The sequence below is a fragment of the Plectropomus leopardus genome, chromosome 9 (assembly GCF_008729295.1).
Source record: "Plectropomus leopardus isolate mb chromosome 9, YSFRI_Pleo_2.0, whole genome shotgun sequence".
In the NCBI taxonomy this organism is placed as follows: domain Eukaryota; kingdom Metazoa; phylum Chordata; class Actinopteri; order Perciformes; family Serranidae; genus Plectropomus; species Plectropomus leopardus.
In genome coordinates, this window is record NC_056471.1 from 6,384,846 (window position 1) to 6,409,218 (window position 24,373).

General features: G+C 39.0%; 1 protein-coding gene across 3 annotated transcripts; it reads right to left on the reverse strand.

The window, feature by feature from the left end:
- Positions 1 to 2,608: 2,608 nt before the first annotated feature.
- On the reverse strand, positions 2,609 to 23,086 carry snx25 (sorting nexin 25). 3 transcript variants are annotated; one of them, XM_042493091.1, is made up of 22 exons: positions 22,899 to 23,086; positions 21,910 to 22,638; positions 20,446 to 20,530; positions 16,151 to 16,367; positions 14,848 to 15,020; positions 13,097 to 13,283; positions 12,459 to 12,529; positions 10,796 to 10,986; positions 10,554 to 10,685; positions 8,828 to 8,977; positions 8,586 to 8,711; positions 8,314 to 8,478; positions 7,979 to 8,110; positions 7,400 to 7,540; positions 6,592 to 6,705; positions 6,355 to 6,432; positions 5,867 to 5,950; positions 4,816 to 4,933; positions 4,452 to 4,518; positions 3,803 to 3,984; positions 3,601 to 3,701; positions 2,609 to 3,509 (listed from the first exon to the last, which is right to left on the reverse strand). In XM_042493091.1, exons 2-22 carry the CDS (start codon positions 22,258 to 22,260, stop codon positions 3,444 to 3,446), a joined length of 2,931 nt encoding a protein of 976 aa, XP_042349025.1. In that variant the 5' UTR covers positions 22,261 to 22,638; positions 22,899 to 23,086; the 3' UTR covers positions 2,609 to 3,443. The 3 variants fall into 3 exon arrangements, with proteins under 3 accessions (XP_042349025.1, XP_042349026.1, XP_042349024.1); XM_042493092.1 differs by having other exon boundaries at positions 21,910 to 22,739; XM_042493090.1 differs by having other exon boundaries at positions 21,910 to 23,086.
- Positions 23,087 to 24,373: the final 1,287 nt, after the last annotated feature.

A 24,373-nucleotide genomic window follows, 5' to 3' on the forward strand; every position in this document is an offset into this window, starting at 1 on the left:
TGAAAATCACTTGTGTCGTCCCCTTGGCATAAATTCTGCATAATTCATACACATGTGATTTACAGCATTGCACCCTCTTTGTGAACTGGTCATAGGCAATTCAATTTAAAATCATATGATAATTTAGTTTATGATCTAATTCCGATACCTAAGTCAGTACTACCGGGCTGGACCTTTAGATGGCCCCATTGCTTTGTGTTTATCACCTTGCAGCAAGTTAAGTGCGTACATAACCATGCAAGCAAGGATGTGATTTCCACTGAGGTTTTCAAAATCCTGTTTTTGGATCCCTGATGTTAGTAAAACTCAATATCACATCCCACTTTCTTTTTAGAAACATGAATACATCAGTCATTAAGGAGCAGTCATTCTTTATATCAGTGTCAACTGCAATATTCATTGCAATATTAAAATATTTTAAACTAAAGCACTCCTCTGTGCAATTACTCAAATGTGCAATATTCTTCCAACTCTTGAACGTGAGCTATATTTATCATGTAACACATATGTATATATTTTTAGTGTTATTCTTATGTATCTTTTGTTCTTTGTAGCATTGCATATGCATTTATATTTTTATATATGTAAATCTTTTACTTTTTAAACATATATTTTTTTATATAGCATCTTGGAGTAAGGCCCAGTTTTATATTATTCACACTTTAGGCATTCAGCACATTATCCATATTATAATTTACAGATTCACTTATTAATGCTAATTCTCTATTACTGTATTTTAAACTTATTTTTTATACTGACATTCTCAGCATGCCATGCATACTTTATTTTAAATATGTACATACTACTGCTAATTGTTTATCATTTGTATATACTTGTGCTAGCACTTGTTTCTACTTGCGATAATTCTCTATGCTGGCATCAGTGCATCTGTAATGAAACACAATTTCTCCCTGGTGATCATAATGTATTTCTGTTTCTGAATCACACAATATGCCCTTTCAGCCTGAAACTAGGTTTATCCATTCAGCACTGCATGTCACTCATTTACTCTTTTCTACTCTGATATGGTTCCATTTTAAAGCATTTTACACTGACACTGGAATTAACAACAAGGATGGGACACAAGAACAAGTGAGAGCAGCTTAGTTGCATTTGCAATATAACACCATTATTTTAAAGTTAAAAATAAACCAACACAAATCTATAGTTGCTGTATGTGGTGCTGTGGTTAATGAAAGTTTTCCTAGAAATGTATTGTAGAACCAAAACCCTTCGCCACATTTTCTGCTTTTATTTTGAAGACAATGTATTACACTTCCTGTGTTTTGTGTTGCTCTTTTTATTTGACCTGTGGCTCAGCTGTGTGGAATCAAGAGGTTAACAGACCATTACACACACCCACCCCCTTCCTTGACACTACCATTCACTTTGTGGGGAACACATGTTGCATTCATGCTCTTGGGGTGGAGGGGGGGTGTATAACTCTAAACCCCTTTCCACGCTGTTCTACCATATTTATGGAAAAATGAAATGGTGCTTGAACCACATCCAGGTGCGGTTTTAAAATATAGGGTCATGGACTAACACTTCTTTATTCACAAGCAGTTGATGACTTTTAGCAAGCACAAATTGTTTTTAAATAACTGACACATAAACACTGATATGTGATTGCAGGAGAATACAAATGGAAAAAGTAAAATGGCAGTTATGTCTTTACTACTGCTGCTCACTTTACTCCTTTTCTGGTGTATTAACCCTTTGAAACTTGAGCAAATTGGCTTGATTTCTTTCAAAAACATGGTAGAAGGCGACAAATCACTTAACAACAAATGGCACCAATACAGAAAGAAATTAGTAAAAGTTATATTAAAAAAACTTGAAATGATATCTAAGACTCCCCCACAGCTAATTTTCGGGGTGTCGGTCACCTTTGACTTATTTTTTGCAGTTTGTGGGACATTTCTCTCCAAGTTACTCATTCTAGGGTTTTTTTTCCAATGTTACTGTAAGAAATCAAATTTGCTTAGGTTTCACAGATTGAAATGCTCGTGAAAGGTGTCAGAACACTCCACAGGAAAACACGTCGATCCAGGTGTTAAAGGGTTAAATTGGTCAAAAAGTCATATTTAACATCACTTCTATATACATTATTGAGACACACTTTGGGACTGTAGAACTGCTTGAAAATTTCCTGTGATGCTCCTTTTTTGTTATTGTTGAAAAGAGGGCCATTTTAATTTTTGGGTAACAACATCAGGTCTTGAACTTTTTCAAATATTTTATTTAATTTATCACCTGCAATACTTGTTAAATTTTTTTTTAAATTATAAAAAGAATTATATATTGTGTAACTATTACCGCTGAACAATACATTTCATTTTTGTGTTGGTAAAATATGGATAAAAACTGGTGAAGGTGTTTTTTTTTGTTTTTTGTTTTTTTTTTTTAAAAGAAGAAGGAATCAGCACTCCTATCTTAATACTTTTTGCACATCTCCACCACATTTTATGCTGATAAGTGTTTTCTGCTTCAGTGGACACTGTGCCAATATTATTGCTATTTTAAAATAATTCTATTCATCGATAATTAGTCTAGCAAATCTTGTATTTTCAAAGATTTTAGGAAAGAAATCAAAAATGCCACATCCTCTTTTTGTTTGCAATTTATTGCTTATATAAACGCTCTCTAAACAATTTTTGGTAAAAATAAAATCTATCAATAATAATCATAAATAAAATCATCACAATGACTTTTACATGACATTATATTGCACAATTATAAGCCTTTAACGAGAATCACAGAACACAAGTGTTGTTGCTCAGGTTGTGTGTACGAGGAATGTTCGGAGGTCTGTGGGCAATGACACACTGTTTGCCTTCAGAGGGCGACAAAAAAATCTGAACTTGACCTGTCGTTGCTGCATTTAATCGAGGTCTTTAGATTATCAGCTCTAGAAACTGATGGCCAAACAATCAAGTTGTTTACTTTCACATATTGATATTCTTCATTGAAATCTATAGACTCTCACAATTTACACACATTTTTTTTGTTGTGGTACAGATCCGATGTTTCAGTGCAGACGTGGGTCACTTAATGTCAAAAATACAGTTTGTTCTTGTGTGAATATGGACTTTTAGGTCCAAATGTAATATTTCTTAATTAGAAGGCTGCCTAGACAGGAAGAAGTCAGATTTTCTGCCTGTTCAGACAGAACGGTTTGGATCTGTGCCACAACAAAGTCAAACATCAGCCCCTTTCAGTCTGGTGTCAGCTCAGCTTTTCATCATTTCACAGCAAAGTTCTACAAACAGAGTCAGCGTGTGTCTCGCCGACGCCGATGCTTTCTGTCTGAGGTTGTACCAAAAAGGCCGTCTCCCTGACTAGCTTGGCAGTTTATGATTGGTCTGCTACGGAAAGGCCTAAAAGATCCAAAGACTCTGTGTTGAGTGTGTATGTGTGTGTATGTGTGTGTGTGTGTAGGTTCAGATGTTGTCCACCTCCGTGCTGAGTTCAGGGCACACTTCCTTCAGTAACATTTCCATCAAGACCTAATGGAGACATTAACACAATGTTTTTGCAGCTGTAGCTTCACTTGAAATCAAATGAATGAAATCAGATATTATCAGACATTTTTCTTACATAGAGAAGATGTTTGTTGGCACTAGCCTCCTGCAGGGCATTGAAGATCTTGATGATTCCAAAGCGGGCGTTCTGCTGGCCGACCAGATTTGCTAGTGCGTCTGATATAAAACATCATATTGAAACAAAGAAAAAAAGGGTCTAGAGGTGTTCTCATATTTAATGTCTACAAGTCATGTTTCTAATGTGATTTAGTTGCTACCTGGGATGTTGTCAAGTAGTTTCTGCTGAGCCCTTTCCTTCGTTTCACTCCGCTCCGTGTCAGTGCGGACCTTGACGTGTGGTGCCAGCTTCCCGTTGGGCCAGAAGGTGTCCCTGAACACACTGATGTAGCACACCAACATCTGTTCACAGAAGATCCAGTTTACTGTGTCCCGGATCTGTCTGTAATAAAGCACGGAGGATGTTAGCCTCATAGCTGATCTCAGAAAACACTTCAGGTCCCCAGTGAAATGAAAAATGCATTTTCCCAGTTTTAATCCTGTGTCTCTCTGGTAAATAATTGTTTCTTTCTTGTAAAATGTTGTGAATTCTTGAGTTATGGCCAAAAACCTGTTTAGTCAGTGCATCGTTAGGCCTAAATTGATGTTATTGCCAAATTTGAAAAATTCTCTCAAGGCCTTCATTAGATATCACAACAAATACGAAGTCACCTGTTAACTTTTGCTCAAATATGGTAGCAGAGACACTATGAATTAATGAAACAAAGCAAATTCTTCAAAATATTTTGTGATTAAGCCCTATAGATTGCATTACAATTTATCAAAATTAATAATTTGTTAGCTGTTATTTGGTAAAGCTTGATTTTTTTGAAAATGTGACAGTTAAAATGCTAAGCTGCTAGAACTTACTTGTTAATAGTTCGTCCAAATGTCACCTGGACTAGTGCAATTAGAGTCTTCCTCACCCACTTAAACACTGAGACAGACGGTCGAACAGACAGACAGACAGACAGTGAGAGAAGGAAAGCTGATCAGAAAAATACTCTCAGATGAGTCAGAATTCATTTTTTCATCCCAAAAAGAGAACACCTAAAAAATTGCACCCAAAACAAAGCAACAAAGGTGTAACCTTTCGGTTTAATATGGAACGTTTTCTATGTTCATTATATACAGTAGGCTTCTGTCTCTTTCATGTCAGACTCTATAAATTGTGTATTGCTATTAAAATAGAAAATACGACAGAGATTTAAAAAGGCAACAGAGTACTACTCACTTCCTCTGAGTTCAAAGATCTCCCCTATGAGCATGAAGCATGGCTCAGCCAAGGCGTCTTTCCTCCCATCTCCCTCATCACCATAGTCTGATAAGTCACTGTCGTCGTCAGCCTCCTCCTGGAGACACCAATCACACGCAAACCAAATGAGGATGCCACACAGCTAGGGCCTAATCAATGAGGATGAGTATGCACAAAAACCATGCGTACGCCCACACAAAAAATGATTTTTATAACGGGAGAATGTGCAGGGTTAACATGCACACCTCATGCTGATTTCAAACCAGGCATACACACGGATTAAACTGAGCTAGCTGCAGGTGAGATGTTTGTTTATTTCCCTGATTGTGTTATTTTTGCAGGCTACACAGCATTCTCTAAAAAGTTAATCAAAGGAGCATTCATGATGTTTTTTTTAATTATTATCTCTGAGTCATGCATCATTCTTTTTATTAACATATAAGTCATCATCTCCCTGTTGTCACATAATTTGATCCTGAATTGTGACTCACTTTGTGACGTCTGTTTCCACTTGAGCACTGTGATTGAATCATTTATCGTCCCTCTTTTTTATAATAAGGATGATTGAGATTTCACTGCAATGATGGTTTGCAGAGACATGTGATGAATTAGTGGTACAGGCGCTACTAATTGCTACAGCTGTGCGTAGTAACAGCTGCCATATTGGAAAACCTCACTGATGTGACACAGTTGGTGAAATTGCTCTTTCTTTGTCATATTTCTCATTGACAGGCTTAATAAGTGGTGGAGCATAAACAAATATATGCAAACAGATGTTTAAGGGTATTTTATGGCAAACTGTGGGATTGGAAATGAGGCTTCTGCAAGTGCACCCAAGTCAATAGTGATTGAGATTTATAATAGAGAATCAGGCGTACGTGCAGCTTAATAAATCTGAAAAGAATGCATATGCACATCTCTGTCTTTGTGCGCAATTTGAGTAGTGGATATACAGAGTTTTCTGCATCTGGTCTGTGAAGTGTTAAGACTGTCCACATTGTTACTTCACCAATCTTGAATGACTGTTTACCTCAGTATGAGAAAAGAAATCTCCAGGGAGCCTCTCCAGGAAGGAGGCCAGAGAGAAAGATGATTTCTTCTGGATTGACATCACCTTCAAACATTGAACAAAATCATCACTACACAGTATATACTGCATGGAGTCAAATTAATGCTCTCATGGGCCAGAGCTACAGACGTCCTCATCTGGACAAATCTAGTTGTATTTGTCCAAAAGAGGACAAATTAAAGTACTGGTAGAAGCTTGATAAATCATGGACAGGACTGTGCACATATTTCACAACATCCCTTAACTGCTGCTTCACATTCAGTTTTTTTAATCATTCTGTCTACCGGAAGGAAGCCTCATCTAATAAAACTGACCTGAATAAACAAACTATATTGTAGTTGTTCATTGTAATGAATATAAAATGCATGTTTGCATGATATATAATAATAATATATTAGTAGCCCTGACTTATTTGAAACGTAAATATGCAAGGATGCAAATTCGGTTACCTTGAGGTGCTCTGGGGACGGGCTGAGGAACGCATAGAGAGCTTCTGACTGGCACAGTCGCTCATCTGTCAGCAGACGCTACACACACACACACACACACACACACAAAAACACAAACACAAACACACACACACACAAACACACACACAAACAAGTTACTGCATACTCTTGTCAAGTTAGCAGTGATATAAGTTATATGTAATATAGCTTTTCAGCGAGAACTGTTTGCATGTTTACCTGGAGAAAGGCATTGAGCTGAGTTTTGCTCTTGTCTAAGAACTTCTGGTCGATGGATTTGAAGGGAAGTTTACTGAGCGACGGTAACTGGAGTTTCTTCAATGATGGAAAACACTGAGGAAGGAAGGAAGTAAGGAAGGAAGAGACTGAAATGTGCTTTTGCAATAATGAAAAAATATGCCAAATTAATGGCAAAAACAAAGTATGTTTTATTGCATTTCCACTTGGTTTCCTTAATTCTAAATAATACAGTATAGCATATCAATACATTTAGATGAGATGCTGACTCCACCACTTAGGCACCTTTCTGTATCACATTGCCATTGTAATTTATCTTATCTAATATATGTTGATAGAGTGAACACAATTTGTTCAGGGGCTGGCTACTAAACTTTGATATTTTTATGGCACAGACCAAATTGCTTTGAGACTATTGGGCATCAAAATAGGCCTTGTTATTCGGTACTAAATTCTGATACCTAATGAGTAAATTTCATCAGCGTCCATGAGCCAGTAATGATGCAGCATGCTTGCACCTAGATCTAATTATACTGCCGACTGGATGTCTAATGTTACATAGTGTAGAGGCATACAAGAAAAACACTAGAGGCAGGGCTCACAGATGTTTATCATTATATCTTCAGAGGCCTGACTACAGTGTGCATCTTGTAGGTGTGTAAAAACAAAAATGTCTAAGAAGAGCTCAAGAGTGTGGTTGCATTTTATCAGGCGTGGTGCAAACATTGTGCATAGCTTTGAAACAGTGAGAAAATGAATTCATAGATGTCTAAGTTTGGTGTTGTGTTACCTCAGTGAGTTTGCGGTGCAACATCTGGAATTCAGTGAGTTTTCTCTGGACGCTCCAGCGACTGTTGGCCGTCTCCTCTCCTTCTACCAGGCTAACACACACACTGTAACAAGCTACTGTCTCACCACCCTCTTCAGTAGCCTGGAATACATACATACATACATACATATACACACACACACACACACACACACACACACACACACAGTTTAACACACAAAACACACACACACAGTTTAACACACAAATGTCTCAATGACTGCATCATTAATATAAAAAAAAAAAAAAAAAAAAAAAAAAAAAAAAAAAATATATATTATAATATATTTCTGCATCTGTAGTTGTTTCGGTGGACTGGAGGCACACTGAGCTTTGCTGTCAGATGCATCTCAGCACACTTTTGTAAATGGTTTCAGTAGCTGCAGCTCAAATAATGTCTATAAGTGGAAGGGAATGTCATCAGAGCACTCGAGTGCCTTAGCTTCTACACTAGAAATCAGCCAGTTGGTTCCAGGTAGCTTTCATCTTCAGTAGTGGTAAGAGCAGCCAGGTGTTGTTTGTGGTAAAACAACACATTACCTCAGCAGTGGTGATCGTAGCCCTCCAGTGCCCCAGGTTTTCACACCACCAGTCAGTCCTGCTGATATGTTGCTGGAGCTCACCGTGTTCTCTCTCCATGGCTCCGATCTCTTCTTTTAGTTTGCTCACAATCTACAAACACACAAGATAAAGGTTTTAACTAGCATGTAAATCAAAGTTAAATAAAGATGTGACATTGAAATGAATAGCAATGTATTCTGTTTATTAGAATTTTGGGGGAATCGTGCTGGATGGGTCTGTGTGTGTGTTTTATCCTGCTGTGAACTTATAGAGTGAATCCAGGGTGTGTTTTGTCACATTTGCTTGTATTTTACCTTTTTGTCTGGTTTGGGTGCATTCTGGATGGAGCCCAGGGCCTGTCGCTTGTACTCCAGTTTGTCGTAGAGTTGTCGGAGTTTAGTAGCGGCATAGCTGGCCTGCTCATTGATTCCTTTAGTACCTTCATCGCCCACCTCCTCTCCTGCGTCTAGACCCTGGCACTGCAAAATAAATTATACATATTTATTAAAATATGCAATAACGGAGGCAATAGACACTTACAAATGATACCTTAAACAGATTTTTGAATACATAGTGTATGTCTGACCCCTTCCTCTTTCTCCTCAGTGCTACACTGTGATTGGCTGTGCTGCTCATCCCGTCTGATCAGCCTGTCGTAGAGATCAGAAACCAAGAAGGAGGGGTAATAACGCTCTCTCATCGTCTCAGCCACCTAAAGGATGTATGAAAGAAGCAGGAATGCTTTATTGTCACCTTCAGACATAAACATGCCATTGTTTCTTGGGCCTCTTAGGACCTTTAATAAGTAAGGAAGGAAGCATCAGTTACCTGTTCCTGTAGTCGGACAAAGACTTGTGTTCCTCTGTTCCCCACCAGACTCTGCTGGATCTCCTTAAGGAGAAACTTTTCCACTGGAATCTCCCTGCTCTCCACAAAGAATTTTTGGTAGATCTCCCCTACAATCTGGGGCACTTCATTCTGTCACACACATAAATAAACAAATGGGCAGTGAGACCATGCTGAGATTGCAGGCAAATCAGATTTGTTTCTAAGATCAGATCTTCAGCATAGACTGTTCTCACTGTTATATAAAAGTGAAAAGATCGGATTTCTGTGTACAGACATGACCAATCCATCTTCATGGGTTGCTGCAGTAATGACGTAGGTATCAGTACTTACCTAACTATGCTGGTTACGCAGTCTTCCAACAAAGAAGAAGGAAAAACGGTACGAGATTTGTCTTGATAATTTGTCTAGTTCTTGGTAGCAGCATGGACTCTGCTCAGCGCTTCCCTCAGATTTGCTGTCATCATTTTGTGTCACATTGTGGGTGATGCAAAAATACACTTTTAGATCAGATTTGAGCGGCCAGAGCATCCACACTGAAACGCATCTGTAGAAATCCAATTGGAATCACATTCCCTTTGGAATGCAATTTGCAAAAATAGCATTTCATTTCATTTTTTCACTATCTAAACTGAAATCTAAAATCAATCTAAATACAATCTGGATATTCCAAATATGGCTTAAACATATTAGATTCAGACTCCACTGAAAACAGAATTTCAGCTATATAGGGGGAGAAAATGAAGAAGCATACATGATAGTAAACAAAACATTGGCATATATTGGCCCACTTTAGAGCGATGGTACATCGACAGCCATAGAAAATAAATATGCTGTTAGGTTTCATTAAAAAAAATGTTGATTGTGAAGTTCCATGACTTTTCCTGGTTTTCCATGACAATGGGAACCTTGTAAATAATCATTTTTGAATCTACTTCAGATTTGTGAAATGCTCTGCTTTTTTTTTTTTTTTTTTAAGATTATTTTTTGGGCTTTTATTGTCTTTAATGGACAGGACAGTTTAAGCATGAAAGGGGGAGAGAGAGGGGGCAACATGCAGCAAAGGGTCGAGGCTGGAATCAAACCGGCAGCCGCTGCAGCAAGGATACAACCTCTGTATATGGGGCACCACTCTATCCACTGAGCCACCAGGCGCCCCAATGTTCTGCTTTTTTGGAAATTGTCTGTCATGTTCTGACAACAACCAGCCCAGTGGATCATCGGCTCCCCACTTCCAAACCTGTGTGAAATTTACTCAGGTCGTCTTTACAAACAGGCCTCTCACATCAGGAGGAGAGACTCCTCATATCGTGGACACCGCATGTTTTCCACCCTCCTCTTAGGCAGACTGAATGATATGCACACGGGCTTACAGACCAAAAAACTTTTTTTCTTCCCCAGAGCAGTAGACAGGCTGCAGTAGACAGTAGATATCTATCTATCTATCTATCTATCTATCTAATAATTTTAACCAAATTTAACCATGTGGTTTGTTGAACTTTCACTCAGGAGCAAAAAAAGCCTTTAAAAATGAAAATATAACAATTGTTAATCGTTAAATGTTAGTCGTAATAATTATGGATATTGACTGATATTAAAAATTTAATAACATTTCTGGCTATATCACCCAGCCCTAGCTAAACCCTCTGCAATGTGTGTGTGTGTGTGTGTGTGTGTGTGTGTGTGTGTGTGTGTTAGTGCTGGTTACCTTATTGGCAGTTTTAAGTGTTTCCACCAGCTCCCAGAAGCTGATCAGAGCTCTCTTATCAACTCTCTCCATGTAAACTCTGAAATGCTCCCTGTAACCTGGATTACACATGATGTCATCAAACTGGAGAATCTGGATGGAGAGAGAGAGAGAGAGAGAGAGAGAGAGAGAGAAATTGACAAAATGTCAGTCTCTTCTCAAAAATTATTATCATTCCATGTCCACCTTACATCAAGCCCTACCTTCTGACTCTGCGGATCATCGCTGTCATCAGCCCCTCCTTCCTCATTGTTCTCATAGTTTGGTCCACCGAGTAGGCGTATCCGTTTCTCACATTGTTTCTTAGCAACAGTCAGCTGATTGATATATCGTTTCATATCTCTGGCCCTCAGCAGGTCTGCCTTCATGGCTGCTGACTCTTTACCTTTTCGGTCTGAGAGAGAGTGACAGCAGAAGAAAGGTGTGAGCCAGTGTGAGCCAGCTGTAGTCACACAATAATACACAATAGTACAACTACCTAGCAGGAAGACACTGAACCATCAAGTAAAGTTGCTAAACTTTGCTAACTGTGTGGAAAAAACAGGTACTTTCAGGCAATCGTGGGTTATGAAAGCAATGTTCCACACTACACTGATTTTCATATGTGTGAACATACTTATGCTCATGGGTGCATTTACTGGATACTGCACAATGATTCCTAAACTAACTTACATCATCATCTTAATCATTAGCATATGGCAAGAGTTTTATGGACAAATATAATCATATTTATTGTAACTAGTGTAAGTTAGTATAATTAGAAGTCCATCTACCATTTAGCCACACCAAAACATAAAGGAAGGACATATAACTGAATAAAATAACTAAAAAATATGTATTTTCAAGAAATTAATGCAAATCCAAACGAGTAGACCGAAAAGTAATACTATAATTAAAAAACACGACTTGTGAAGGAAAAAAAAAATGTGACCAAGAGTGCACTCATGGATTTAATTATCACGGCTCTGTAAATATTTATATGGAGAGCAAGGGCTCTTGGCAAGGCAGCGGCCTTTCACTCTCAGGTCTTTGTTTGTCTGTAGCCACGCTGCAGATATAAATGGTGCCAAAGGAGAAATCCTAATGACTTTAATGATCCATCGACCAGCAGGTTGAAATTTAAGTGAGGTGACATTCATCTCGTCGACTGGGTGAGCCCCCTAGGATTTTTCTAAATCCAAAAACTAGAGTTCTAAAACTCAAATTTGTAATGTCAACAAGTATTAAGCCTAGATCTGCTCCATAGACAGTACATTGTGAAACATGTTGTACTAGATGACACTGAGGGGAATGTTCTAAGTATATGAACACGTTCTGTTTCAGAACGGAGAACACTGCAATAGAATAACGCTCATTTGGGTATAAAAAAGAAACAAACATTCTGTGGGTCCACAAAATCAGGCTCTCATTTTTTGTCTATGGAGCAGCTCAGACTCCATACCCTATGACAATACAAGTTTGAGACTTCTCTGTTTTCTGGCTCTCCTAGACCATGGAGATACCATATTGGATTTCTTTATTTAGGTGGTGTTCCTCTTAAACTCTCAGTTTCTGTTACCATTCATTTAGTTATCAGTCTTAAACTCACATTGACATGAGGATGAACTCAGTGCCTTTGGGCCATTTTGCTAGTAACTGACAATAGCTCAAAGGTCACGTCAGACCTGATCGCCCAGCTCTCTACAAGGGACTGCCACAGTCAATGCAGTGACACAAAAAAGGAAGAATTGGACAACTGTTCTAGTCACTATAATGAATGCTTCCCTACATGATGTATTAACGGCACATCAGCTAGCTGTTCAGCTGCGGTGAATTTTAACTGGTTTTAGCCTTTCTGTCATATGGTGAATTGCAGTGTTTTTGTACCTTTCTGCTTCTTGAGTTGAGGGAGGCTGCTGATGGTGGTGGCATGAATAATCTCTACCACTATCTGATACCTGCAAAAAGAAACAGAAGTGTAAAATTTCAATCAGATGCTGGAGTCAATCAATCAAATCAAAATGGACTCTCTTTACATAAATAAACTGAATATTAATTAAGTAATCAAGATATAAATACATAATTATGTGATAACATAGTGAAAAAAATGTGTAGATTAAAAAATGTATCATATATAGTACAAGATGCAAACATTGAGGTAACTGAGTCTATGTTGGGAATCAGTATTGAGCCATTATTCCTCAAACTAACAGGACACTATGGCAGTATCATGTCCAGGCTGCATTTAGATCTAGTATACAGCCACAGAGACAGTGTCTGTTCCCATAGTAACCCCACAGCAGTAAATAGACTGTGTGTGGTTAACTGTCTGGTTAACATGTTTGTGTGTATTTGTGTATATGTACAGTGTGGTTCTTTAAAAAAAATCTATTCAAAAATATGACAGTCTCGGTTTTATATGGCAGTGCAGGTGTGTGTGTGTGTGTGTGTGTGTGTGTGTGTGTGTGTGTGTGTGTGTGTGTGTGTGTGTGTGTGTGTGTGTGTGTGTGCCTTTGGTGTCTTGCCTGAGTTGTTTGAGGAAATTGACATCAGTAGACGTTGATATCAGTTTGATGAAGTCTTCATAGGAGGCAGCGTAGGTGTAGGCTTTTTTCTGCTGCTCGGCCTGCTGCTCCCTCTGCTCCAGCTGAGACAACAGCATCCTGTTTATAGAGTCTGGATCGCTGAGCACTTCTACCAAAGGCTTCAACACTGGAGCACAAAGATACATAACAACACACACACACACACACACACACACACACACGTGAAAAGATACAAAAACTATATATAAATAAACACATTGACTGAATGTTATAAATTGAGTCTGATTCTTCTAAGAAATGCTGTAAAGTTACAAAGTAAATGAATATATACATTGAAGTCTTCTAGAGCCAAAATACTCACTAACATCAGATGTATGTTGCTTTGTATAAACAGATACGAGCATTCACTCTGCCCTTGTAGCCAAACCACCATCTTTAAAGCTAGACTGGATAATTACAACACAGTGAAATGGATCTGCCACTGAACTGAAATGAACCCACCTCTGCAGTCCCCCGGGACTACAAACACTCGCCTCACAGCTCTTTTCAATCGTTGCTCAGTTTTCCTCTTTAATGCCTACATATTTTACCTGGCAGTCATCTAGAATTCATAAGGAAGTTACATACGTACATAGCTCTCCTTTAATGCAACATCGGTAACAGCTCGTGTTTCACTTGTGTGATATGACCCAAGGCATCTTTTTTACCTTCTGACATTGAATATGATGAGGTAATTGTACATGTAATTCATTAATTCAAAATAGATATACCAACATGCTGTTTTATGCCTTTTCGCACCAGTCAAGTTGCACTTACACTTTACGTCCATGTTTGTGAAAATATGGATGCTTCACACATCTTCAACCTGGCAGCACAGACGATCTATATGATTAGCACAGTTTCAAGGTGGGCACCCAAGATTCTTGAGTTATGGCAAAAAAAATGTTTTATGAGTTCATTGTGATCCTGACCTTTGACTTTTGATCACTAATCAGATCATTCTTGAGTCCAAGTGGAGGTTTGCGCAAAATTCGAGGAAACTCCCTCAAGGCCATCTTTAGATATTCTATTAACAAAAATGTGACAAATGCAAGGTCACAGTGACCTTGACCTTTGAACACAAAATTCTAATCAGCTCATTGTTGAGACCAAGCGAATGTTTGTGTCAAATTTGAGGAAATGACCGCAAGGTGTTCTTGAGATATTGCTTTCATAAGAATGAGATGAGTGAAAGGTCACTGTGACCTTGACCTTTGACCACCAAAGTCTATTCAGTTCATCTGTGCCAAATTTTTTTGTCAAATTTTGTGCCAAAAAATGAGACTAACAAGGTCACAGTGACATTTGACAACTAAAAGCTAACCATTTTATTCTCGAGTCCAAATGACCGCTTGTGCCAAATTTGAAAAATAGTCCCTCAAGGTGCACCTGAGATATTGCGTTCACATGAATGTGCCAGATGGGCAGGCAGACGGACAACCAGAAAACATAATGCCTCCAGCTTCGGCTATCACCAGTGCAGAGGCATAAAAAATTGGTTTAGACTTAATTCAATTAACATAAGGCAAAGCAAGACTCTGCATTTGTTGCTACTAGTTCTTTGATGTTATTTTGGGGTGTCTGGGCTTTTAGAGTTTGTCTTTACCAGCTGACCCAAAAAAAAAAGGTTCAGTATTGTGATAGTACAATACTTGCAAGCGCACACACACACACACACACACACACAGTACCTTTAGTAGTGATGACTTCTGTGAGGCAGCAGCGTAGTGTATGTGACTTGGCATCCTTTTGTGGCAGCAGACATAGCAGCAATATTCTGGCTACACAGCGAAGGAATGCCAGCTCAGAGTCCGGACTGACCAAACAGGGATGGAGAGGAAACGGCCGAGCACACTCCTCTGGTCTGGATACACACATGAGAGAGACGCAGATTAAGACTGAGATCTAAACAGAAAGAGACACAGTGTTACTCCAGCACAGCTAGACATCAGATGATGTTAGAAAAGATCAGACTTCACCGACATAGCTTACACTGCCATTGTTTTTCATAGTTCAGCTGTGTCGTATCTCACTGACTTTGCTTCTAAAACCCAACTGAACAAGATGCACTGCTGCTACATTGTTCCTAAACTACTGAAGTTGAGGGAGGCCAGACATCTCTGTAGTGTGATCAAATCAAAAGTCTCGCCTGACTTGCGGGGATAATGAAACCAGATGGTGTGTGAATCATCACTCTGTCTCTAAGTGTACCTGGCAGATGCTGCATGGAGAAGAAGGAAGTGAATGTGCGAGGATTTTAATGTTGTTTACGCGGTACTGAACTGCCATAATTTCACCCCATCTGTGTACATAACATGATGGTGCTGCTGGGTATGAACACTGGGAAAGAAAATCTTTCCAGTAACAAATCAAATCTGACATATTTTCTGTTCAAACAACAGTTAGTCTGAACACCATGTGATGGAAGCTGAACACAGAAGTGAGGAATGCTTTATATCACTGGCTTTGATAAAAGATAAACACCTTGGGAAAGTCATGCATTAACAAATGTAACTTTTTAGGAGTCCCCAGATTATTGGCCTGGCAGATTTCTGGGGCCGATATTTGGCATTTTGCCAATTACCTTTATCAGCGATTTATTTTAATGATCGCTAATAAAATTAATTAATTAAAAAGTGCAAGGAAAGCGTCAGCCAGGGAGGAACTATTGGAAAACGTCAGGAAGCTATTTTTATTGATTCGTTTTTTTATTTAAATTTTCACTTGACTATATAAAAAGTTGCTGGGAATGATGTTGAACTTATCAGTTTTCCAAATTCCAAATACTGACAGAAAGACATTCATTTTGCAAATGCATACCGGTTCCAAATATTGTTTAACAGTCTCACTGACTACTAGTAATCGGTATCGGCCCTAAAAAACACAATATCTGTTGACCCCTATAACTTATACTATTTACAGTCGTGTGTGTGTGTGTGTGTGTGTGTGTGTGTGTGTGTGTGTGTGTGTGTGTGTGTGTGTGTGTGTGTGTACCTTGCAGATGCAGCCTTGAGGTCAGTGAAGTGTGTGTGTAGGATTCGGATGCTGTCGTAACACACCACATTGACAAGGTCGATTTCAGCTAGCCTGGATCTCAATTGCCCAATCATCTGCCACCAGTCCTCCGACAGCATGGAGTACAACTGGCCCTCATCACGACTCAAAGGGATGTACCAGGACAGGATGTAGTCTCTGTAGGCATAGTCAAACACTGGGAAAAGACACAGATGGAGAGAATTGGAACAAGATTTTTGCCAGAAGTTAAAAACTAAAGAGACACTTTAGTGACACTTTATTTTTTCTTTGCAAAAAATTAAGAAATTTTGTTCACAAAGTGTTGCTGCCAGCCTTCTGTTGGTGAGTTACTGCTGAGATATCAAGCTTTCTCAACAAGAAGACTTGACCTGGCTCTGTTTTCATTGTGAAAGCTCTAGTCAGCCACAACCCCAGAACTACCAACTGTGTGTCCTGCACTAAGTTTCATTTCCCCTAAAACCCCGGTGAACACTGGTGCAGCATTTTAAAGGTGGAGGAAGTATCATCCATGCATCTGTTTTCTATATGCACTTAACCTATGCATGGTCACAAGGGTAGCACACATGCTTGAACAAGGCAGTCTATCACAGGGCTGACACATGGTCCCTCTAGGATTTCACATGCTTTTCAGGGAATTGTTACAGCCTAAAATGCCCGATTTCAGAGTACTTTTTCTCAAAAAACTGCAATGCATGTTGAGATGTTTTAAGGCATTTTTTTGCAATGACTCTGCAGAAGCAAGTGAAAACTGCAAAAAAAAAAAGTTTTTGTATAACTCATTAAACATTGAGGCAACTTGTTCTAGTGGGAATAAAACCACACTGTTACAACTTTGCAATTCATGCTACCACAAAGCATGCATATTTAATCTATCTAACCTTGCTTCTTTTAGCATGCGCAATAGATACAACCTCTGTCATAGTGATTTGTGTTGTCTGTTGTTGACATGTTTCAGCCATTCAAAGAGTGTGTTTTAGGGTAGAAAAGTGTTTGTCAATCATTACTGGCTTTCCACCACAATGTTGCACACGCTGCAAAACAACTCATCTTCCTGAGATGTTTTTATCTTCACAACCAAAAGTAGGACAGTGAGTTTGGTGACGTTATGTGGGGGACAGCTATGATTGGAGAAACTTACACAAGAATCTATAATGTGAAAAGTTGCAGGCAATTCGTAAAAACATCAGGGTCGCAGAGAATTAATGGGAAATGGTCGAATTTGCAAGAATCGCTGGGATCGAGACATTGCACATTGGACATCTTGTAGGGGCCGATAAAGACAATCGGACAGAAACTCAGACAGACAACCTCTCGTTTTCATATACAAATAATGTAACTACAGGAAATGTGAAGTCACCAATTCAACTAACCTGAATGGTGATGTAGTAACCAGAGCACCTGCAGAAAACCCATAAAAATACATGCATAAAAGCCAAAGCTGGATGATGGATTCAGATTAAGACCCTCTTGCTCTGATGCAATCCACAGCAACTAGATGTTATTTATTAACCATATCTTACTGACAGAGGCTTTAACATATATACTGTACAAGAAGCAAAGTCTGCAAAAAGAGATTGCAGCCAGAGCATCAGAAGCAGCTCTTAAAGTATTCTTAACAGTCTATGCATTGAAGAAGAAACTCAACAGTGAAATTTCAATTAACATTACTACTTTAATGACTGCATACTGATGTCACTAATTCAGGTTTGCTTTGAAGGAAAGAATGTGCAACTTATTAGTGTCATAACTTAAGTAATAATCTGTGAAAGATGTCAATTAGCAACTGTATGCACTTCACAGGATCTGAACATCTTCAAAAGGAGAACTGAAGAGCAGACATGGTGGATGTGGTAGCACACGTGACTCTCGCGTTAACATTGTAACTATGCAGTATTTCACCAATATTATGGAGCAGACATAGCTATTTTTCTCATAGAACATGTAGAAAACTGTCAGCATTCACTGTTATACTGGTGCCTATTTTGCATTTACCATACAAAAGGGTTCTGCACATTTTCCATTTGTTTGCATAAATTTGTCACTCCACCCATAGCCCAACAACATTCAGCCAGGTTAGGTGAACTGGTGACTCTATTGTCTGTAGGTGAGAATGCATTTATCTGTCTGTATGAGTTAGTCTTGCGATAGGCTGGTGTTAAGCCTCCACTCACCGAGGTTTACAAAAAATATGGACAGGTGATTGGATGGATGGAGAGACTAATGCTTTGATAGAAGCTAAAGTGCAATTTTTTACAGTAGATCATTTTAATTAAATATTCCTTCCAAATTAGATAAATATCAAGCACTATTTTCTTTCACTTTGGAAACCAATTCTAAAATATATTAGCTTGGAAGTCACTTTTAAAGCCAAAAAACACAAAAAATAACACTGACATGTCACCTGGTAAGCTAATGCCCTAAACTTAAGTACTTGATTTAACTCTCAGATGTGTGCACAAACATAAAACTGATTCAGACACACTGCTTATCAAAATAACTGGCACAACAGTTCTTTGACTGTGAACCTTATAATGTCATCATAAACTTGTACCACTCAACGCCCAAAACCTTTTCAAACACACATGGGAGCATATGCAAATACACACCCTCTGTGTAAATCCTGGAGCCATCTGTTACTTGGCAGCCAGACACACTGTGCCCCAGCTCGTCTGTGTGTGTGTGTGTGTGTGTGTGTGTGTGTGTGTGTGTGTGTGTGTGTGTGTGTGTGTGTGTACGTTTGAACGGGACGTGATGACCAACACGCTGTACTGTTGTAATCCACTATGAGTGGGAGGGATCTGGACATGGTGACTGACAAAAAAAAGCTCTATCAGTAAGCAGTTTTCTCAAAAACAGAAGTAGCAAGTGAACATTTCATGAAGAGTCTACTAATGAGAAATATCAGCCAAGACGCTCATTGAAATGGAGACTGATTTTTGAGGGATGTATAAATTAAATTTTTCATTCCTTTGAAGGGACAGTTCAGATTTTTTAAAGTGGGGTTTTATCAGGTACTTATTCATAGACAATATATTTCAATCAGTAGATGTCAGCCAGCATGCCCCCATTTTGGAGAAGCAGGCTGGAGTTTGACATGGAAGCTATGTAATCTATTGCTGTTGAGGGGTCAGCAACAAAATGTATTTTAGCCATCTAAAAAATTTCAAATATTTTCACTGCTTTAACTTCATGTCAGACAATGGTTTCCAACTTAATAATAAAGCTGTTATATTGCTCTTTTCAAGGCCAGACTCCATTGGAAATAACAGTGATTTAACATCAGAGAACACAAGAGCTGCTGGTCTACCGCTGCCTCGATCAGTTAGTTTGTGGGTGTTTTGGTGTGACTTTGCCATCTAAAAGGGTTAATTCGGATTCACCAAAGGTACACCATCACACAAAGGTAAAGGTAAGGTAAAACAGTACACTGCTTAGCGTTGGTGTTTAACTCCAGCCTGCTTCTCCAAACTGCAGGCGTGCAAGCAGACATCACTGTAGGCAATACACTGACTAAGTACCTCTTACAAACCCCACTACAAAAAAATCAAAGTATCCCTTTAAGAGCCTGGTTTAACAGAAATCAATGATGTGGACATTAGAACAGTGAGGTGTTTTCATGTTTTTTGTTGTCTTATTTGTTTTCATTATTTTTGCTTAGGTCTTTGTGCATCATAAAAGCTGTCTTTCTTTGTCTCTGTTGTGCAGATTATGGTCATGTCTGTATAAGTTTCACTGCTTTTATTGTTGAATGTATTTTCAGCGCTTTCATGTGCCTTTATCTATTGTCTGCTTGGGGACTAGAGGTGAAAAATGGCCATGTTTTCAGAAATGTTATTAATATGCACTGTCCATGCCAAATTAAGAAAGAGAGAAAGAAGAAAGAAAGAGACTTTGGACACCTACTTGTCATCTTTTTGCATCAACACTGTCAAAGTACTATTGCATAACTAGCTCACACATTTGTTAACTAGATTTATTGAGGGGTTGTTAGCAAAAAGTTGTTGTTTTTTTTACATAAAATGAAATAAGCATAAATATTTTCACAGTTTTAATATTATATGACAACTATATAAGAGCATTGCTGAAAGCAACTCCATGCTGCTGCAGCATATTAGACAGCACAGGACACTAAAAATAGCTTGCAATATCATGATCTTGTTTTAAGGCAAAATTCAATGAGGGGGATTTTAAGGGCATTAAATAATTTATATATTTTATATTTTCAGACACTATATCAAAAGATGATCCATTACCTTCCTTTAGAGCTTTGTCCACATTGTGTGACACCACCACCCTCCTGCTCAGGCTTGACTCCTGAACTGGCACCAAAAAGCGGGCCTACAAAAAACAACATCAGATCACATCTCTTCACTTCACATCATAGATGAGGACGACAGCTCAAAATCAGGAAATATTGGGCAACAAAAACAGGAAGGGAAGGAAGAGAACATTAAGTGCTGTGCGTCAAATCAGCCTAAAATTCCAACAAACAGGGCAGCCCAAATTTGTCAAAGCTCATACAATATGTCCACCAGACAAATGCTTGTGACAATACTCCTCCGCTGTCAACATCAATAAGTCATCATTGCACAGCTGCAAACAAACACAGCTGAAAGGCAGCCAGCCGTAGGGTTGTGGCTGCCTAATAGGCAAGGACACAATCATTTTCCTTGGAGAATATATCACCCTACATCCGTGTGTGTATATTTTTGTGCGTTTAAGAGTGTCTAAATCCAGCAGCATGAGACTCCAACTCATCTATTATAGAACAACACAGTGAGGATCTGGGTAGGGGGGCAGGGAGAGAAGATGAGAGAGGGAAGAAAGATGGGGAGGGAGGGAGGGAGGTATGAAGCAGTTGAGAGGGATACAAAAATTAAAACATAAAAATCAGATGTGCCTGTTCAATATGTTTACACTTGTTCAAGTCTGTTGAGTAAAGGTTAAACAGGTGCCCTCAGATAACAGTAGAATTCGGCCGTTTTCTATCAATGGATTCTAGCAGTTAGTTATAACTCAAAGTGTAATGCTAATGCAATAGAGATAGTAGAGAGAGTAATGGAGAGAATTACCAGAGGCATCATGATAGGATCATATCACAATACTTAAGTCACGATACAATATCATTGCAATTTGAAATGCTCTGGAAAATGGTAAGTATTGCAATAACATATATTGCAATATACTGTAATTTTTGTCTTTTTAAAACTGCATACTACGTCAAACTTTGTACACTTTATTAACATCTGTTTTACGGATGCACAATATTGGATTTCTTGCCGATATCCGATATGCCGATATAAAGGCAACCCATGTGGCAGATATCGATAACAGTTTTATCCCCACCTCATTTTAGTGATCATCAAGCCTCTCCTGTAGAGGAGAGGAATTAACATCATAACATACATACTCTTATCATGATGGCCAACCAGCAGATGGAAACATGAAATGCAATGCTTTTCAATGTATGTAATATTCATTCATTCTGCAAAATATGCAAAAGTATTTCAACTTAGGGTTGACATTTCGTACCTGTACACTTTGTCAATAAAAAGAAATATATATCGGCTTGTAATATCAGCAGAAATCAGCACATTGGCCGATTGTGATATGTCATTTTAAAGCCAATATCTATCGATTTTTTAACCCATCTTTGGTAGAGTGTGTGCAATGCTAGTAATGTACTATTTATCAATGAATTGAAACTAGTATCTTACCATGAGCTTGTTGAAGAACCCCAGCCGCACAGCTGACTGCCTCCTGTGTCTGTCAAAGCAGCTGACTTTGACAGGACTTTTCCTGACTAGCAGAACAAAACTCCCAGCCAGGAAACACAGCAGGGCGAAGGACACATAGATGAACAACTTCAAGAAGAAAGAGGTGAGAGTCAGGCCTCCCCAGGCCAGCTGAAACACTACTGCTGCCACCACGCCCAGGCAGAAAGCCGGGACGAACCGGAAAGAGGAGCCGAGAGAAGAGGTGGAGGTGGCAGACATGGGCCCCTCTTCTCCTCCGGTGCTGCTACTCCCTCCAGGCAGTGGTGTAGTGGTAGTTGAGGGGGTGGGCATACTGCGACCCCACCATCCATATATGTGTCACTACTAGTTAGGCTGAAAAGTTTCTCCGCTGGTCCACACGCCGAGTCGGTATACTGTGCACACTCGTGTATACCCTCGACTACAACACGGTCTCCAAGACGAGGCATCCCCGCTCTGACATCTCCTCACAGACCCACGCCGCTATGTTTTCCACGCTTCTAGCATCGGCCCGCCCGGCTGCTACAGACACGGAGCCCCGTCGGCTTAGTCATCCACAGCACTATGCTCCAGGCAGCGGCACAGGGCACCAGACGCGTCTTGTAGTCGGCGACAGGAGCTGCCAGTTGCCCGAAGAGCAGACAGAGAGACTCGGGGTGATGGGATAGATGTAGTAACATCCACCGTCACCTTGGAGACAAATAGGTGGAAGGGTAGCTTAGTGACTGCTGCTAATCAACTGAGCTAGCAGGAAGCTCGACTTGAAAGCCAATATAAGTTACCGCTGCCTGCTTTAAAGCAAAAGAGACATGAAATACAAGTGAGAGCAAGCAAACAACCTCGAACTGCTGTCTGGTTTAACTGCGAAACCAACTGTCACACCGACAGCTAGCTAACTAGCTAGCTTGCTAAATAACCAATTCAACATCAGCTAATGTTAGCCTACTTACCTATCGGTTAAAAAAAGGTGTGCGACAACACTACTTTCTCGCTCTCCTCTCTGTAAAACAATGTATCAGAATCTATGCTATGGCGTTTGAAAAATGTTAAAAACGGAACGACAAGATGTATCAAGTCCAAAAATGCTCAACAGTTAAAAACAACTGTTATTTTCCTCGAGCTCCAGCTGACTGACAATCTCTCTGAACGTGAAGGGGTGTCAGCCAATCAGCGCGTGTGTTAACCACAGACGGTGCGCCTGTTTTAGGACTCATGACAGCCCAAGTAGGCGGGAGGTGTTGTTTCAATGTTACTGTGGAGGCGCGGGGGAAAATACTCATCGACGGGGCAGCTATGGATTATAATCAAGCGTACAATGAGATAAAGGTTCATGCTCGTTACTCTGTTGTTTTTTCTTTGATAATAGTAAATTGGCTTAGATAAATGGCTGTTCGACATTATAAAAACATCTGTTTTACGTTTTGTGTTAGAAAGCATAGACTGTACAGAAGACATTATGTACAGTCTATGGTGGAAAGGCATCATAAAGTCTGAATACAAGGTAACGTTTTTATGATAAGGACCACTTATATTTTAGCCATATTCAATTCATATTCAACTCATACATATATATTACTCTGAATATCTTCTGAATATTATTTATCCCTCCCCTTTTCTCTGTTTTGTTAATAAATAGCTAAAATGGAGGGAAAAAAATGAATCCTTTATGTCATATAACAATATTAGAGGCTCGGTATTCATAAATTAGTTCTGAATAAAAGCTCAACTAGATCTCCCAGAGATTAAGAGAGTCATTTTTTCGATTTAAAATCAGATTAAAGAAAAAGCAGCAAATCAGTTTTCATGAGCGGAGAAAACAATTAGACTTTAATGTTAATTCTGGAAGACTGAAATGTATTTATTTTTCCTTATCCACAATAAGTGGGAGATAATAAAGGGGCAAACCACCTAAGTTAAGAATCCTGATGTGTTATTTCCATTTGTGAACATAAGCTACTCTCTCAAAGCCATAAACCAGAGAAGTGAGTCTCAAACTTGTAATGTCATAGGATGTAAAGTCTTGAGTGGCTCCGTTTACAATGAATGGGAGTCTGATTTTGTGAACGCAAATAATGTTTCTTTTCCTTTTTTAGACCCAAATGAGCCTGAGTGTACTTTGGTGGACTAGGTGTCATCTAGAGCATCTTTTGCAATTCATTATCTATGGAGCAGCGCCAGACTTTCTAACCTGTGACAGTTCAATTGCTCTCTAGTTCTTCAGTTTAGGAGAAAATTGTTCATGTTTATTAATTTTTTTTAAACTGTCAAAGACCATGGTAATAGTATGTATACACACATAAAATTTGTGACATTAATTCACCCCCATATGTGGGAAATATCATTCCTACTTTACTCTTCTAAAGAGAAAAATGTTTAGGCTCTGCTCTGCTCTACATTTGGCAGATTCATTTCTTTTCAAATCCTA

Coding starts and splice junctions, on each gene's coding strand:
- snx25 (XM_042493091.1), bottom strand. CDS start 22,260: ATGCCCACCCCCTCAACTACCACTACACCACTGCCTGGAGGGAGTAGC. Junction 16,368..20,445: donor GGACAAAGCTCTAAAGGAAG/GTAATGGATCAT, acceptor GTCTTTTCCCAG/TGTTTGACTATGCCTACAGA. Junction 7,541..7,978: donor CTACGATCACCACTGCTGAG/GTAATGTGTTGT, acceptor TATGTATTCCAG/GCTACTGAAGAGGGTGGTGA.